Source organism: Archocentrus centrarchus, chromosome 21 (genome assembly GCF_007364275.1).
Source record: "Archocentrus centrarchus isolate MPI-CPG fArcCen1 chromosome 21, fArcCen1, whole genome shotgun sequence".
NCBI classification, from domain to species: Eukaryota; Metazoa; Chordata; class Actinopteri; order Cichliformes; family Cichlidae; genus Archocentrus; species Archocentrus centrarchus.
Genome location: NC_044366.1, coordinates 34380653 through 34400065, shown reverse-complemented (window position 1 = coordinate 34400065; position 19413 = coordinate 34380653). Strand labels below are relative to the sequence as shown.

Here is a 19413-nt window from a genome sequence, read left to right as displayed (position 1 = left end):
AGGCAGGGGGGGTGGGGGTTAAAGCCCACCAATTGAGCGAATAATGAGTTGAATTAGGAGATTTAGGGACGAGGTGGAAGGAGAAGGGAACGGGTGGTGCTGAATGAAAACCAGAGGTGCTTACCGCAAAGCCGAGGAAGCAGTGAGACTGTGTGCTGGAATATAACGGATGGGTACAGCAGTGGTGAGAAGCGCTTCCTTCCTGACAAACACATTTTGAGATGTAATATGCATTTTAGTACTTATCATGAGAGGAAAGAGGAGAAGCAGCACCCAAATATTATTACTGGAACAAATGTCATCACTGAGAGGAAATAAGGACTTCATCAGTTCTGTGGCAGAGAACAGCGTTTCTATTCGGATCAAGCTGCTGTCTCTTTAAAAGCCTTGTTTTGCATAATATTTGCTGGAGAATTTTAGGCTGATGGGATTGGGCCATTAAAAGGAAATGGTTTTATCACTTTAGGTGATGCCAGGTGACAGTTTGATAAAGTTTATTTTTTAATTCCCCAAAATATCCACAGAGACCTCTTTAGTAATACAATTTTGAGTCCAGGTTTGCTTGCAGAGGAATGGATGGGTTTGAATAACATTACCATTACATTACCACTGTTGGCCACTTATTAGCTTTATCTTGCATAATGTTCTCTTTTATTTACTTTGAGGCTGATTAGTTTAAAGTTGAAATTTCAGCACTTTGAGTAGAAGGGAATGTCATGTCAGAGTGTATTTATTTTAATTTCTTAAAACATCCATACAACCTTTAGTAATGGTGCTTTTAAAAGTGTATTGTTTTACTATATAAACACAGGAAGCTGCATTGTCATCCACAATTTCCAGTAAATTCCACCCAAAACAGCCTCTTGGGTTGTATTTTTTTTCCCAGTCTTGGTTTTCTTTGATTGTGAACATGTACAAATAAAGCAATATTTGGTTCCTGTGGCCACATAGTTGACTCGGCCCAGCCTGCCCCCCTCATCCTCCCCCAAGCCAAGCCCTCTTCAAGTTTATACACAATGCACAACATTGTTCAAAAGACAAAGCACTGCAAAATAGTCTTTGAAGCCTTTGAACATCATCAAACAAGTCGTTGCAAAGTTAACTTGAGCAGCTAAACATAAACTCTGAGAGGAGTGATTCATGCTGAAATACAGAAATAGATGACAGGCTTCTATCTGCTGGCTAATGGTAACACCAGCTGTAACAGCAAAAAACAAACCTGAACTTTTCTCAGTGAAATCTTACATTGAAAATGCAGCTTGTTCAGATCTCTGAGACTTGTCAGACTCCTAAAGCATAAATCAGGAAAAAGGACATAGAGGCTATTTTAAGTGGGAAGCATAAAGAGACATTGGTGTACCTCAGCAGGTATAATTATCCTGCAGAGGCAGAGTCACAGCGTGAGCTGATTGTCCTCAGCCAGAGAAGACAAGCTGAGTGGAAACGCTTCAGCAAGAAGACCTCAACCCTCCAGCTCATCATCAACACTTAGGCTCCATTGTTTACTGAAGAATCCAACAGACTGACACACACACACACACACACACACACACACACACACACACACACACACACACACACACACACACACACACACACACACAGAGAGTTGACCCAACCCCTGCTTGCAGGTTAAACACTAAGATTGTTACGCCCTGCCACACCTCATCAGCCCTGAAACTCGTTAGGGAGGCTATTTGAAGAGTGTGTGTGTGTGTGTGTGTGTGTGTGTGTGTGTGTGTGTGTGTGTGTGTGTGTGTGTGTGTGTGTGTGTGTGTGTGTGTGTGTGTTTGCTGCTGTTTTAGCTGATTGTCCTTAGGTAGCTTGACAGATGAGCTATTTTATTTTACTCATTTCGTCAAGTCAGTATTCAGGATACCACACAGCTGCTGATTGAGGGGCTGCTGGTCTGAAAGTCTGTCTTGTATGCAGCACTACCAGTCTTGAGTCACTTATACCCTGAAGTAAAAAGGAAGTACAATAAATAAGTCATCATAAGACACCTCTGGAGTTTAAGATATTATATGTAAGCTGCCCAACATTCTTCTTTTATGCATTTTGAGATTAATTAAGTCAAGACCATGGAACTGCATTTGATACCTCAGACTACATATACTAAATGTTAGACTTAGAGCATTGACAAACACACCTTCAAATGTATTAACTTTGCTGTCTGCCTTATTAATCAAGAACAACTGAGAAAAAGAGTAAAAATTTGTTACAGGATTTGAGAAACCTTGACTTTTATTTTGTGCTCATTCTTTACTAATTACAGTTCTCATTAAAGCCTCAGGACTTTTTCCCCTTTATGTTGACCACTTTGATGACCAAATTTTTTTTTTTAGTTCTTAGATAAGTCTGAAAATATAATAGACATTTTCATATTGTTAAAAACAACCAATAAAATGAACAGACTGTGCTGTAGGTCTTTATTTTTATAGTGGCAAATAACAACAAACAGTCACCTCAAGGTACTTTACTATATATTGTAGGGTAAAGGCCATACAATAATACAGAGAAAACCCCACAAATCAGACGACCCCCTATGAGCAGCACTTGGTGACAGTGGGAAGGAAAAACTCCCTTTAACAGGAAGAAACCTCCAGCAGAACCAGGCTCAGGGAGGGGGGGTCATCTGATGTGACTGTGGAAAAGAGCCAGAGATTAATAACAACTAATGATAAAATGCAGAGTGGTGTATATAGGAAGTGAAAAGAGGTAAATGAAGAAGAAACAGTGCATTATGGGAATCCCCCAGCAGCCTAGGCCTATTGCAGCATAACTAAGGGATGGTTCAGGGTCACCTGATCCAGCCCTAACTATAAGCTTTATCAAAAAGGAAAGTTTTAAGCCTAATCTTAAAAATAGAGAGGGTGTCTGTCTCCCTACCCAAGCTGGGAGCTGGTTTCACAGAAGCGGGGCCTGAAAGCTGAAGGCTCTGCCTCCCATTCTACTCTTAAATACCTGAGGAACCACAAGTAAGCCAGCAGTCTGAGAGTGAAGTGCTCTGTTGGTACTATAAGGTTGTTAAGATAAGCTATTCAAGGCCTCGTATGTGAGAAGGTTAAAGGAATACTTGGATCATTTGATTCTGGATTTAACAGGTAGCCAATGAAGAGAAGCTAATATGGGAGAAATATGCTCTCTCTTTCTAGTCCCTGTCAGGACTCTCACATACAATAGTCCAACCTAGAAGTAATAAATGCATGAATTAGTTTTTTAGCATCTCTCTGAGAAAGGATGTTTGTAATCTTAGAAATATTGTACAAATGCAAAAAAAGCAGTCCTACATATTTGTTTAATATGTGCATTGAAGGACAAATCCTGGTAAAAAATGACTCCAAGATTTCTCACAGTGTTATTGGAGGCCAAAGTAATGCCATCCAGTGTAAGTATCTGCTTAGACACCATGTTTCTAAGAGTTTTAGGCCTGAGTACACTAACTTCAGTTTTGTCTAAATTAAGAAATTAGAGATCATCCAGACCTTTATGTCTTTAAGACATTCCTACAGTTTAACTAATTGGTGTGTCATCTGGTTCATGGATAGATAAAGATGGGTATATCTGCATAGCAATGAAAATGTATGCAATACTTTCTAATAATACTGCCTAAGGGAAGCATGTATAATGTAAATAAAATTGGTCCTAGCACAGAACCCTGTGGAACTCCATAATTAACCTTAGTGTGTGAAGAAGTCTCCCCATTTACATGAACAAATTCCATTAGATAGGTATAATTCAAACCACTGCACCTTGAAAACCCATGCTCTAAGCTCTGTGATAAAATATTTTGGTCAACAGTATCAAAAGCTGCGCTGAGGTCTAACAGGACAAGGACAGAGATGAGTCCACTGTCAGAGGCTGTAACCTTTGTAACCTTCACTAATGCTGTTTCTGTACTGTGATGAATTCTGAAACCTGACTGAACTCTTCAGATAAACTGTTCCTCTGCAGATGATCAGTTAGCTGTTTTACAACTACTCTTTCAAGAATCTTTGAGAGAAAATGAAGGTTGGAGATTGGCCTATAATTAGCTAAAACAGCTGGGTAAAGTGGAGGGCGTGGCTTGGAAGAAGTAACTGTTGAAAGATCAATCTGACAGAAGGAGTCTAAATAAATATCAGTAGTACTGAAAGTAGCTGTATATAATGATACGTCTGTGAGATGGTCATGAATATTTTTTTTCTCTAATGGTTAAAATTTTATTTGTTAAGAAATTCATGAAGTCATTACTAGTTAAGATTAAAGGAATAGTTGCATCGACAGAGCTCTGACTCTTTGTCAGCCTGGCTACAGTGCTGAAAGTAAACCTGGGGTTGTTCTTATTTTCTTCAAACAGCAGCCCTCCGTACACCATGTTTCGAACCGTTTTTCCCCACCATACCTGCTGATGCACAATCTCTGGTTATTGGTGACTTTGTTTTGAGAAATGTGAAGCTAGAAACCAGCAAGCATTGCTGATTGTCTTCCAGGGACCAGAGCAGGTGACATAGAAGGAAATTGTTAGCACAGATGTGCCATATTAATTTTCTGTCTGCCTGTAGTAAATAATTTAGACTTAAAACAAAGGCTTTTGGAATTATCTGGACCATTGTTGATTCATGTCACAGTTGCTACAGTCACACAGTGGTTTGAGACTGCAGCAAGACCAAAATGCTTTTGAAATGGTTGCTTCAAATCCAGGAACCACGTCTGTGAACACTCACAATAAGTTGGCATCTTCAAACTAACTTCAGTGCATCAAGACAGTAATAACCTGGCAACAAGATGGAGTCCGTCTGCTCTCAGTTTGGAGTTGGGTCAGTCTGGTAATTACATGCAATGTTTGTAATAAATAACTGTGATAAATCAACAGAAATCTTTCAAATCTGCTGCCTTGTGTTGTAAATCTTTTATATACATTCGCATTAAACAGAAATTCACATTAAATGGCCTGGTTCTTATTGCACTTTTTCTACTACTATAAAGGTTAGCTAACATGATGGCAGAGAGGTGCAGCCCATGTGATCTGGATTTGTTTTTTGTCTCAAATTCATTGAAAACAGAGAGATTAGTGAAACCACATAACTAAACTGCTTATTGTGGTAATTCTTTTACATTTCTTTCCAAATACTGTAGTAAAATAACAAGTAAATAATAATGACAGGCGCATTCTTTTTAATGTCTGCTGGGTAAAGTGGTAAAGTGGGACTCCGCAGCTTCCAGTAGCTCGAATCGTGACGCAGGAGAGAGAGAGGAAAAGCCAATCTGAGAGTGCTGGCTGCATTTCTAAATAATTGTCACTCCCCCACGCTTATTAGAAATCCCAGCCCCAGAGGCTTTACACAGACCTTTAATTGATTGGCTTACTGGAAGGTTTAGCCCTGCGTGTGTCTTTCTGTGTGTCTTTATGCATGAATGTATTTGGGAGGATGCATAAAACGCTTGAAAATCGACAGAAATAAAAACAGACACTCTTTGAATTCACAAGTTTTAATTCACTTCAACACTGAACTGAACTAAGATTTCATCAGAACTGCATTTGAGTCTAACCCTGATTCCTGTCATACAGAAAAGCACAATATAATGATATAGAGTGATTGACGCAAAAATGAAAAAGGCAGGTCGTCTGTTTGAGTGTAGCAGCCGATCGGGATAGTCAAACAAGTCGCTATCCATGCTCAGATCTTCTTCCAGACATACTCGATACTTACACAATTGCAAGAGACATCAAACAAAAAAAGAAAAAAAAAAAGATGCTTGCGTTCTTTTTAAATAGTCTTGTGACTGAATTTGCTTTTCACAATGAAATGAACCGATTCCACTGAGATGTCTTAAGGAAAAAATAATAATTTCCAAACTGGCTCAAACAATTAAAGTCACTCAGCAAAATAAAAGTATATCAACAACAATTTATCCCATGATGGGTATTTACAGACATTAAAAGTGAAGAACAGAGTCAAACCTGCCATGTTTCTTTAATGGCTCATAAAAGTAGATTGTCATCAACTGCAGCAAAAAAGCACACTTTTACTTTCTTCTCTTTTCAGCAAATTTACTATTTATGTGAAACAAACCTATAAAAAACTGGCATAATACAACATGACAGGGCTTTTTTTTTTTTTCACCCAATAACACTCAGTAACTGCTTCTTTTATTTTCGTTCACTCTCTCCGCTCCCCTTCTTCCTCTTCTTGTAGGGCAGGGCGCTCTTAATGTCTCTTGTTATCCAAACAACCGCCCAGTTCTGCAAACCAATATTTAAAACCATGGAAATAAAAACTAAAAATAGCACGCAATGACAGCAATTCTAACCATAATAACAACAATAATAACAATAATGATAATAATAATCATGGATAAAGATAGCAATAAATAGGGTTGGTGAAGTTTAAGTGCGGGTAGGTGTGGTGAAACACAAGACTGTGGGCACCAATTAGAGAGAGGAAAGGAGGGGGGAGAGAGTGAGATGGAGAGAGGAGAGGAAGAGTGGAAGGGGTGGACTACCACATATAAAATGACTGATTGTTTGGTTGCTGAATCTCTGCTCTGTCTTTCCTTTCTTGACGTCCCCCCCCCACCCCCACCCCGCCACACACATGAGATTGGTGCCAGTCATGAATGTGAGTGTCCCTCCACGCCACATCCTCTGCACTGTCCTCCTGCCAGACTGTCCACTGCTGCTCTCCACGCTCATTTAAAAACTTTTCTTTTTCTTTCTCCAGGCTCGAGAGGCGAGACAGAAGGAGGGAAGAAGTGGGACATGAATACAGCACATCCACTAAATATCAGCGTCTTTGTGAACAGTAAGTGTTACATTGGACTCTTCTGGAGTGTGATTGTGAGGCAGAGGCGGGAAGTGTGTCGCCCATTGCCCTTTTTTTCCGTAATGAAATAAAGCTTGAAGATGCACAGAGAGTGCTCTCTACCTGCGGTCTCAGGCAGGTAGAGGCATTAGCAACATCAATGTGTGTCCTGAGGATTTCCATTTTTTAGATTGTAGAGTTCTCCGTGTGCCCCAGGAACCAGCCACTGTTTGGGGGCGAATCCAGCCCAACATTTAAGTCCTATGTGACTGTGCTCGGTCTTTACAGAGGAGGAACATCCCACACCTTTGGAGTGGCTTTTCTAAATTGGTGCGACTGTTTCGAGGTTGGAGTCATGAGTATTAAAAGTCTTTTGTACGAATGAAAATCTGGGGTGAATGATTTAAACATTCCTTGGGGAATATTCTTTCACATTTATACAACTACTGCTGTATCACAGCACTCTGGTAACCTGTTTTCTTCTATTGAGGTAATTTCACTCTACAAATCTGTGATTGGAACTGTACACAAGTCTGTCTGATCATTTCAGATGTACAGTGTTTCAGCCCAATGGTTTCTTGGTTAATGTGCCTGGATAGACATTCACCTTCCTATGCTGCCACCCTCCATCAGTTCACAAGAAATTCTTCACTTCACTATCACAGAACATCCATTTTTCCTGCTTCTTCTCATTCTGTCTTTATCTCTGTCCTCTCCTCTGTTGTCAGTCTCTACCTCTGGTAGTCCGCCTGCTCTCGAGGACTGGATGAGGAACTCCCAGGGGCCAGAGATCCACTAAGCCTGCCTTGCCCTTTGTCCTTCCCCTCTTCCTGAGCCGCATTGGGCCCTAAAGACGACTGGCTGGAGTTGGAGCTGGAGGATGTTGGAGGTTGGTTCAGCCCCCCGGTGCTCCCACTGTTCCCCTCTGTGGGCTGGTAGATCTCCTCAGCCCCATCCTCGCTCGACTCTGGGTCCTCTGAGCCTGAAAGCAACTCCTCTTCCCTGTACTCGCTGACATCAACCCCTCCGCTGGCAGCAGCACCCTCACCCAGGTCCTTGAGGCGGCCGTGGTGCTTGACGTGGTACCGCTGGTTCTGGAAGAACTTGATGATGGTGTGTTTGGGGAGGTCAAGCTGTGCAGACAAGGTGTGAATGGCCTCCTGGTCTGGGTACAGGCCAACATCCTGGATGAAGCTCTGCAGAATACCCAGGGCCTCCAGGGAAATCTAGAATACACATACCCAAGATTCAGAAAAGGAAAAAATAGGCAAAGAATGTGAATTAAAGTGAACAGACCCATATACCAAAATGCAGAATGAAAAAATACGATGACAATCTCTACCTTAGTGCGTGACCGGGGCTTCTTATTACTTCCTGCACTGCCAACATTGCCAGGTGGAACACCTGTAGGTCCTGCACCCATGTTCTGTGACCTCTCCTCATTCACTGGGGCAGACAACGGCTCCTCACGCATTGGAGACAGGTGGTGCTCCTTCATGGGGACTGGGGGTGGCCTGTGAAGCGCCTGGCGAGAAAGACAAAAGAGCTGATTAATGGGGCACAGTGACCCCTGATCAAGACTGCAGCCAAGATTGATCTAAATGCATATAAACATGTTGTGTGAGCCTTTATGTGACAGGGTTTTTTGCATTTTATGCTTTACATTTCATCAGAAATATAATTTAACTTCTAAAAAGTGTTATTTCCAGCTGAAGCTATCCTTATATGTTGCAAAATATCTTACAAACCAACCAATATTCTGCCCTCCTCCTGCAATACACAGTAGCCAGGGCTGCGGGGTGAACAGAGGGTGAGAACAAGCGCTTCACAGCCCACAGTGTCACGGTCTATTAAGCTGCTCCAAGGCTAGCATTCAAACAGCAATGTGTACCTTTGACCTAATGTGTGTAAGATTAGCTCTAGTAAAATCCCAACCAGCTGTCTGACAGGAAGTCTCTTATTTACAAACTTATGACACCCAAATCACTATTTAACCAGCCCATTCAAAACCCCAGAGGGGGGCAGACTGTAGAGGGGGAGTGAGGACAAAGACATGATCATTTTGGATTGGTACTTAGATAAGGTCAGTAAAAAGCTGCTGTTGTTGTAGTTTTATAGCAGAGGGCAGACAAAGTATGGAGAATCACTTCCATCCATCCATTTTCTTCCACTTATCCTGGTCAGGGTTGAGGGGGGTGTATGCCAGCTGTCATAGGGCGAGGGGTGGGGTACACCCTGTACAGGTCGCCAGCCTGTTGCAGGGCTAACACATTCACACCTATGGGCAATTTAGACTCACCAATTAACCTAACCCCTGTACAGGGTGTACTCTGCCTCTTGCCCTGTGTCAGCTGGGATAGGCTCCAGCCCCCCCTGCGACCCTGAACAGGATAAGTGGAAGTATGTATGGAGTATGTGATACACTAGAACTGAAGCTAATTTGGCTGCAAGTCCACTATCATTGACCTGATACTTAGTTTATTTTTTACAAATGTTGAAAATGTGTTAAAAAAAATAAATAAAAACTGACTTTGTCTAATGAATACCCATAAGAAGTTTCAGAAGAATTGGTCAACAAGGAGGGGAGGATTAACGATTGAAGTTAAACAACAATCTACAGTATTTCTTGAAAATTTTAAAAATTCACAAAAAAGAAAAATGAAATTCATCTGCAGCATTTTCTAAAGATTTGCCCAATAAATACGTTTAGCTAAAGATTCAGCTGATAAATAAGGGAGAAGTAGTCATTGAAGTTAAACACGAATGTTTTTCTTCAAAAAATGGCAAAGATTTTAAAAATATCGAAAACAAAAAAGTTGAAGCATTTTTGTAGAGCTTTGCACATTGAATACTCACACCAAGTTTCAAACGAGTCATCATAGGAATGAGGCAGGAGCAGGGATTAAAGGTAAACATCAATATACAGTATTTCTCAAAAAATTCAAAAATTCATCAAAAATCAAAAAGGTCGTCTGTCAGTGACAGCAGAGCTGAGCAGAAAGTATTCCAGCACTGAGGAACTCCATTTGTTATTTTCTTGGTTAGGCATGATTTACCACAAAAAAAAAATCAATATTCTTTCAATATTTCATATATAATATACGCTACCCTTAAATTCTTGACTCACTCGAGTGTTTCTGATCTCGTTTAGAGCTTCTCTTTTGATGAAGAGCTCAACAGGGATTAAAAAATGTGTATTCATTGTACAATACTGTTGTACATTAAAATGATCTTACATAGAGTTAGTCTCTATGTTCTGTCTGTATTCTATGTACTCCTGTTGCAGAGTTTGTAAAAATAAGTAAATAAAATAAAACACCCAAACATCTCATTACCTGAAGGAAGTATTAACTCTGGCCGAGCACAAATCCAAAGCAATGCTTTAGTCCTGCATTCATTTAAATATAGTAGTTATTTTTAGGTGTATTTCATACACATCACATTGAAAACAAATTTTTCCTTATTATAATTACTTTCCAGGAGAAGCCTCCAGACTGGCTGGCTGGTTATTGATTTGTTCTTAAATTTGATCTGGTTGATTGGTCTGTGATGTAAAGACAGAGTGAGTCACATGCAGCCTGAGAAACCAAAGTTAGGACACACAGGAAAACAAACTTCTACTGTTGCTGCTTAAATAGCTGGTACAAGTGTATCTGGGTTTTTATCAACTCAGATTATTCAGTAATCCAGGTTATGACACAAAGAGCTCAAAGTTTAGCAGAGCGCTGCAGTAGAAAAGTGGAGCTGACAGAGAGGATCCTCTGGCTGTCAGGATCAGCCTGACAGCTGTTGGACAGCAGTGAGGAGGGTGGGATGAAGCGGAGGGAAAGCAGGAACTTTGCTTGTTTGTCAGAAGGTAGTGGCTGTTGTGAGAGCATTGCAGTCCTGTCCCGCCCGCTCACTTTAAGAGCAGGGAGGGGCCTCCCCACTGGAATGCCCAGCTATAAATCTGTGGCGCATTAAAATTAAAGGACCCACATAAAGATAATAGTCATTCACTTTTCTCTCCCTCTTTTCAATAATAACAGGGTATTACTTAAATAATATCGAGGGCAGAGCAGACCATGAAATTACTCCGATTTCATTCGCAGAGGTTTTATTTCCTGGGGGGGGTTACAGGAATTCAGTAGGTTTTCCTTATTTTGCCATTTTTCAAATTGACGGTTTTAGATATTGAAAAAAAGGCTGTAAGAATGCAAAAAGACCAGCAATACCAAGTTAGAGGCAAAGCCCAAAAAGAAAAAAAAAGTCTATCCATGTCCTAATGAGGACCACACAGCCACAAATATCCCCCATACAAACACACTGAGACACTTAATAGCTAAATTGAGGGTAAACCATGGAGTGGATTGTGAAACCTACCACCCCAAACTCACTCCCACACAGACCTTCATCATTTCTAGGCTTATTTGAGCTGACGGCAGGGACTCTTGGATCAATGGCCGCACATGCATGCACTGACAGAGGGGCCTGGACCCCCTCGTGTAATAATGATGATGTTAGAAAGCACAAGCGAATACACGAGGCTGGTCGGCTCCTGCAAAGTTCATCTCCAAAGACTTCTTGTCTCTTCCTTGAATTGAAACCAACTTCTTTCTGATGTTCTCCCACCTTAGGTTTTTCAGTCTTTAGCGACTTTTCTGTCTCTTCCACCACCAAACTGGATCTCCTTTCCCCCCTCTGTGCTCACTTCTAATACTTCAGGACACAAAAGAAGTGAGTCGCTGCCAAGCCAACATGACTCCAGCTCCAAATCAGCCTTGAGTTTGTAGATGCCAGGAACCCCTGCCCCCACCTCCCCGTGTCCTCTACCTACACCACCCTCTGACCCAGTGCTTGTACTTCTGGCATGCCCTGCTTCAGTATTTAAAAATAAATGTTTAAACCATGCAAAATTTTATCAATCATTAATAATAAAATAGGATTCAAGTCGAATCTGAGTTAATGCTGGGCAGTGCAATAGTATCAGCAAACTCGTGCTTGTTTAGTTTTCCTAAAAATTGGTTTCCATTCAGCTTATTTCGACCTGAGTCGTCTGCCCGTCCACATCCACCTGTAGCTGTTTATGTTTTTAGAACTTTGTCCCCACTGTTGCATTTTCACACTTTTTACAAGTTCAGCTGCATCTTTGCTTTTTGAGCTCTACCCATCTCTCAATTTTTAAACGTGTTTTTTCTTTAACTTTTTTTTTTAGCTTGAGTCTTCTTACGGCAGGCAGGACAGGAACTTGTGGGTGTGTGAGCAAGTAAAAATTCAGATAAAACAACATGAAACCAATCGGCTGTTTTTGGTGAAGCTAATTAAAAACTAAGCAGCAAGCCATGGTCATATGTCATAGAGAGCAGGCTTCCATTCTTGGGTCAGTTAATGTGCACAAACTGGAGGCGGCATCACTGCAGCTCACAGGCAAACAAGCCCTCCTAAAAATGGTTCTCATCGCCCAACTACTCATCATTTTACAATGCCATATGAAGGTCACAGTAATGATTCACCGCTCTGGTAAAGATTTGGTTAAGTTTAGGAACCAAAACTAGTGGCTTACAGTTTGGAAAAGATCATGGTTTGGGTTTAAAACCAACATGTTTAAGGGCAGGGAAAGATCATGGGCATACCTAAATGAGGACTTGCTTTACTCAGTTAGCGTCGGGGAAAGATTGTTGTGGTCATGAACTTAAAAGAAAGCACCAACCAGCAGTTCATACATGCAAGAAACAGAAACACACGAACATCATCTGTAGTTTGGAGGGTCACACGTGTTGACCCAACACTCTAATTTTCCCAATATTGAATGAATCGTCTCCTGGTAAATACACTGTTGGTCTATCAATTAGCAGGAAAACAGCAGCTGTGAACGGCATTGTTAAAGGTGTACTTTCCTTCAGTACAGGACTTCTAAATCCATTTTTAATATTATCTGTATGGCTATACTACAAGTTTACAGAAATAGTCACTGAACATAACCTGTCACATGTGTTCTCACTCAGATTTATAGACAGATTTATAGTATAAATGGAGTTTACAGTTTATTTGCTCTGTTTCACCTTTATCCCTCCTTCCCCTGCAGTCCAGTTTGCCTACTTCTCACCATTAAACGTTGGAAAGGACTGCATGTCACTTCAGAGCAACACAATGCAGCCCTGCTCTCCCAAAACCACAAGCACTGGAACCCAGCGCCAGACCAGCTCTTCTTGTGGCATGATTCAATATTCCTGAAAACCATCTCCTCTCTCTCCCCCCTCTTTGCTTTTCACTTCTGCCCTCCCTCTCTCTGTCTTTCTCTCGCTCTTCTGGCAACGTCGTGAGTGCACTGCAGTAAAATGAAAAAGTTTTCTTTTAAACGTAAATCAAGGCAAATTACGATGCAGAACTATGAAAGAATTATAGAACATGAAATATTCATCTTCTCCTTAATGAGCTCTGGTCCTGCAGGACCTCTAACTCTCGCTCTCTTTCTGTGTGTGTGTGTGTGTGTGTGTGTGTGTGTGTGTGTGTGTGTGTGTGTGTGTGTGTGTGTGTGTGTGTGTGTGTTGGTGGGGGTGGGGTGACCACAAGAGACACCATTAACACAGAGATAAATATGTAATGAAGGAAAAATCACTTTTCTGTTGGTTTTTTGCATGACTTCACCTTTCCTGTTAATCAGTGTGTTTTTTATTTTCCCCCTTTTCCTTCCATGTGTGTCTCTGTCTGTCTCTTTCACTCTTGTATTTAAAGAAGTGTGTGTGGTTGCGATTCATGAGGACTGGATCCGGGCTAATGGAGTGGATGAGTCACTGCACATTACTTTTTTTTTGTATAATAATGTTTCTTTGATGAAAAACTGTATACACGTAATGTTATTGAGTGGTAGGGTCATATGTGTATACACATGCACGCACTTGCATTGTCGCATCTTTTTTTCATTCAGACTGTGTGTGTGGTATTCATTCCATTTATCTGCAATTAAACAATTAACTTAATTGTGGTTTGCCAAAAAGCCCAAACTCCACCCTGCAACAGTGAATAAGAGGCCACCGGGATGCACTGAAGGCTGAGAGACAAACGAAGAGAAAAAGAGAGAGGCAGATATGTTGTCTCAAAGCTAAATGAATAAAGACTACACAAACTGAAATCACAAAATCCTGCTTCATTAACGTAGGTTTGTTCTGTAGAGCTTGATATATATATTCCTTGTATAAAAACAAGACATTTCCAGATGAAGTCAAGATCATTTTAGTATTGCTCTCATAATTTTTCAGTGTTAGATCCACTTAAATGTGTATGTGGTAACTTTATTTTTCATGTATTAAGCAGTTTGTATCACCAGTGTCTGTATAGGTTATTAACGTAATACATGAGGTTGGTTTAATTCATGCAAACTGCCAGTTTGAAATGACTTTATCTGCTAATATTATGAACTAACCTTCACTGGAACTATTTAATGTATGTAAACTTAAGCAATCTAACTTGTGTATGTCAAACACTATTGATTTTAGCCATAACAGTAACATAACAAAGCTGAGGCATTCAATTCAATTTTCAGTTAAAGACCCTACAATAACAAAGAGAAAACCCAACAATCCAAAAAAAAAAAAAACCCTATGAGCAGCAGTTGGTGACAGTGGGAAGGAAAAACTCCCTTTTAGCAGGAAGAAACCTCCAACAGAACCAGGCTCAGGGAGGGGCAGATATCTGGGGGTGAGGCATCAGTCATATAGGCCGAGAAACTGATCAGCAACCACCTGGCAACCTCTGCTCACTATGGATAAAAGTGCAACGCAAACTGGAAACGGAGACCATTTGCCTTCATAGTAAAAGTTGCAGGTTACCACTGAAACCAACATGTTTCAAAAGGGGCTACTTTTACTTTGAAGGTTATAGGTCTGTTTCCAGGTTGCAATGCACTCTTTACAGCTTCACAGCTGCTTAGCAAGTAGTTGGCAAGTGTTTGCAGACAAGTCTTATTCCATGCGAACTATGGGCAACTGCAGTAAGCAACCAAAGCAATCACAGAGATTTCTGATGCAGCATGGTATACCTCTTCGTGATCAATTTCACCCAGCGACACCAACCACCTCCATACACATTTTGCCCCAGTGACCAGTGGTTACCGCTGTGTGTGTGTGTGTGTGTCTGGGTAGGGTGGTGGTGACTGACTAGTATCTAGTCTCTCTAGTAACATGTAGTGTCAACACATGCAAGTCAGCTTTTTTGTGTTACATTGATGCTCAGGTGCTCAGGTGCTGATCTCCAAGTTGTACAGAAAGTCCATACAATAGTGCAGCAGCATAATCACACAGGACAATCTCCTGCATGTCATTAAATGTCTTGGCCAATTCTAGCTCCCACTATAATATGAGTACAAATTTCAATGACATGGCAATTTGCTTAATAACTACAGGTGTCATTAATAACAGTGGTTCTTTAACAGTTTCCTTTAACAGTCTGTTTTTAAGTGATGAAACCCCCTACGTTTGCCAGTAGAGTAACAAAATTATTGCCTTTCAAATGGAACCGCTTCACTTTAATTTTTGGTTTCTATGGAAGATCAGTAAGTCTTTGTTTCAGAGCAATAACAGTCTCTATAAGAGCCTCCAGCATATTCCATGACATTAAGAGAAACAGAGTAAAAATAAGCAAATTAATGTTGAATTTTGCAGGACACCATAAGGACTAGTAAAAGTAAACAGCATCATGTTTTTGCCCAGTGGCAATCACAAACATTGAAGTTTACACAACTTGTTAACAGCACACATTTTGACTTCCTATAGTAGGAAATAATGCTAAAGGCGGTTCTGTTTTATTTCCAGTGAATCGTTAAATAGCCATTTATCCATTTAGCTGCCTCTTAAAACTGAGGCAGCTAAATGGAATTCTGCCATTTTATTATCTACGCCTGAGCTTTTTCAAATGAAGGTATGGGTATTACTTCTTTTTATAGTCCAAAAAAATCTACTGTTTTTACACAACAAGATTGATTTACACATCATGGGAAGCACTGCTCAGCTGGTGAAAGCAGTTGTGTAATGGCTCTAGCAGGAACTTTCCCAGCTCTGGGAAAAATAATGCCTGGTGATGTCACTGGGGCTGTTTTGGCATTAGGTTGGGTTTGGAGAATTTTTTTTTTTTAACAGTAAGCTTGTGTTACAAAATGAGGGTGTGGAGTTCAGGAAAAATGAAGGGCGTTTATCAGGCGGGGAGGGTCGAATGAAGATTGATGTTTCATTAAAGAAAGCGTACAATGGAGCGCTTTCTTAGCTTGACCCATAAGCAGTTTGCATTTGTCTGGTGCCCCATTTAGATCACTATTGTTTTAAATACCACATACCTACATCACCCCATCTTTATGGCGCTGCGGTACTAAATCAGCGTGACAACCCAAAGATGGGTCCTGTGTTTTCCTATCTAAGGTTCATATTTTCACTTTTTTTTTTTTTTTTTGGCAAAACGCCTTATCCTGCTGGTAAAACAAGCGGGTGAAGAATGCACATAATATCTTTTCTACTATTTAATGACTTTGTTAATCAACCCCCCCAGCAAAAAAAGATGTAACAGTCTGAGTGTGCATCTGTTTTCCTGCATAGCTCTGTGTACAAAGACAACAGGACTATTTCAGTGACGCTCTCAGCTCGTAGGCCCTTTACTGCAGCTTTGGAGCAAAGCAGTCAGTTCAGAGTTATCCTCAGGTTCTTGCAGCTTTGCTGGCTTTGACTAGAAGCCGTTGCCTGAGACCTTACAGTTAAGTATTGTTCAGAGGATTTTACATGGAAGTGTTCGCTGTTATATTTTTATAATTACACCAGAGCCGGTGCAGCAAACTTGAGTCTTTTAAAGATTTAAGTGAAAACCTGGATTAAAAATTGACGCGTTTGTCTGAACTGCATGTCAGTCTTTGTGAAACAGGCAACCCAACATTTGCACCCATGTCAGGCTGTGAGTGGCCAGTTGGGCATTATGCTGTTACATCCAGCTCACTTTCTTTACCTGTGGTAACACGATGGTAGCTTAGCTCTACCAAATATATGAACCAGCACAGGAAAGGCAGCCAAAGACGCACACCGAGAATCCCGGCTGTTCACAGAAACAGCCGCGCAATGATGCAATCAAGAGCAATTTCCAGAATTTGCAACATTATCTTTACTTCACTGTCTGCAATATCTCTGAAAAATGTGGTATATTAAATTGTTTCTGATGCACAAACTGCAAATAAACAACAAAATATTTTGCCCCAAATATTCATCCAGCAAACTTCTTGGCGCGCACACACACACACACACACACACACACACACACACACACACACACACACTGACTAGCCAGTAAGCCAGCAAAATTTACCCCCTTACTGATACTGGTTTCCATGTTCGGCCTCTTTAGCCTGCACTGATAACACCTTCAGCCAATCAAAATCTGCATATTGTTACCTTGTAAACGTAGCACAGGTGTTATCATTTACAAATATGCTTCAAGTGACTATTTGTCTATTTGCACTATTAATAAACTGCAATGGTTCAAAGAACAGAGTTTGACATCTTCAAGTTAAAAAGTCATAGCAAACAAACTAAGACAGAGAAATGAAATCTGATTTTTTTTCTTTACATGTTAATCTAGAAGTTTGGAATTTTTAGAAAACATAAACAAGTTTTTTAAAAAATGAAGTTCCATCACATTATTGTCACTTCTTGCTCCAAAAAACGTTAACACTAATGTTTCAGACCGAGGAGTCTGTTATATAATCTACAGCGTATTCAAAAATCTTTTTTTTTCTTCAAAAGATTAGGGTCATAGCCATTTGTTTAAAACATAGTGAACTGTAATTAAATATTTTTACCAGAATTTTCCTTTTGTCATGTGATCTTAACTCTGTCTCTCTCTGGCACATCTGTGAATTGTAATTTTCAGTTTGTGTGTTTTTTTGTTTAAGTTGTTGTTTTGTAAATCCCTCAAAATACATTTCTATATATTTTATAAAATTTAGCAGACTGCAAAAGTTGTGGCATTTATATGCCATGGCCCCACTTAAAATAAATAAATAAAATAAAATGGAGCAATTTGTTTTCGGGTTTGGCAATAAGCACCTTTGGGCTCAAGTGAGGCACAAAGAGTGGAGGAAGGGTGCAGCAGTTGTAACTTCTTGTTCTAGTCCACCACTCCTGGGGTCTCGGTCACAGTGAGCAATCACACACGCACACACATAAACACCTCCAGACTAGCAGCAGAAATCAATTTAGCAACAACAATAAAGAAATTATTTATAAGGGCAGACTCTGCCAAATTAGCTGTGGGACGCACTTAACTGCTAGAGCCATATGAGTGAGAGCTGTACAGCAAACACCGGGGCTGTGTCAGTCATGAAGAAATGCGATGCTGCTGACATTACTGACACACACGCACACGCACGCACACACACACACACACACACACGCTCAGAGCACCTGCACACTTAATAGACACGGCGACACAGTCAGAGATTTCCCAGAGCCTCTAACATAGTACTATACACACAGTCCAGTCCAAACACACACACACACACACACACACACACACACATACACACACACACTACTGGTATGTGCACAGCTTTGCTTCAGAGGGCAGCACCACATCCATTTTTGTGTGTGTATCCTGTGGTTGGTTGTTACAGTTTTAGAGACCTTCTTATTGTCCAAACACAACAGAGTGCTCACATTACCAACTATCAGTGTGAGATTGTGTGTATGTGTGGCAGATGGGACACATGTGTGGTCTGTGGTGGCAGGCTGGCTGGAGCCTGAGGTTGGTGGAGGGCTTCATCTGGGACAAAGCGGGGAAGAAGAGGGGGGTCTGAAGACAGCAACATGAACACACACACACACACACACACACGCACACACACCTCATTTCCGATTAATAAATCACCAGCGTTCCACCACAGTTCTTCTCCTTGTGTCTCTTGGGGGGGGAAGGGGGGGGGGGGTTATTACACAGGCGTTATGAGTGTAAATTTTATTTTTAGACTTTGTCGAGAGGAAGAGAGGAATGTGTTAATGGTGCCACCACAGTTTCCTCTGCATCTTCACATCAGCCTTCAATACAAAGCTCTGAATTGGGAAGACAGAAAAGTGGCTTGGTGGTAGAGTGAAGGTGGGTGGAGCTGCAAAACAAGCCGTGTAGGATTCATGTCACGATACCAAATGTGAAGTCTGAGCATTTGCCTGTTTTTGATTTATGGCATATGGTATATACTATATGTGAGCTATAATAGCTTTGGAGATGGGGGTCGTGGCAAAGTAGGTTGGTGGGTTCAACCAGAGGACCAAGGCTCAATCCAAGCCGTGAATCCTGTTTCAGTCTCCAACCCTGATCTTTGACCTTTAAACAGCGAAGTCAGGTAGCTGCAGAAATGACACGTTTCCTGTTGCTTCTCTGGACACCACACTGATTTGGGAATATGCATATACAGATGTGAAGAAAATCTCTATATAATCTATGTTTGCATTTTAAAATTAAGCTACAGGCAGAGCTTTTTGGCCACTTCAAATATCTTTATAGAACTATGATGTTATATTTGTTGTGATTTCTGCAGCCTTCTGAGCCAGATTTCTGTTTAAAAAGACATTTTTAATGTCAGCGACAGATTTTACCTTCATAAAAAACAAACATATAAAAG

The 19413-nt window shown here is 40.7% G+C and overlaps 1 protein-coding gene across 2 annotated transcripts in view; it reads right to left on the bottom strand.

Annotated features, from left to right (window-relative positions):
- Positions 1 to 6588: 6588 nt before the first annotated feature.
- satb2 (SATB homeobox 2) overlaps positions 6589 to 19413 on the bottom strand; it is a 54027-nt gene continuing 41202 nt past the window's right edge. The window contains exons 14-15 of one of the 2 annotated variants that reach the window (XM_030757325.1): positions 8128 to 8331; positions 6589 to 8011 (exon numbers count right to left, since the gene is read on the bottom strand). In XM_030757325.1, the coding sequence (XP_030613185.1) occupies positions 7517 to 8011; positions 8128 to 8331 (699 nt within the window). In that variant the 3' untranslated portion in view covers positions 6589 to 7516. The remainder of the gene's footprint in view (positions 8012 to 8127; positions 8332 to 19413) is intronic. The other variant, XM_030757326.1, reaches the window with a different exon arrangement.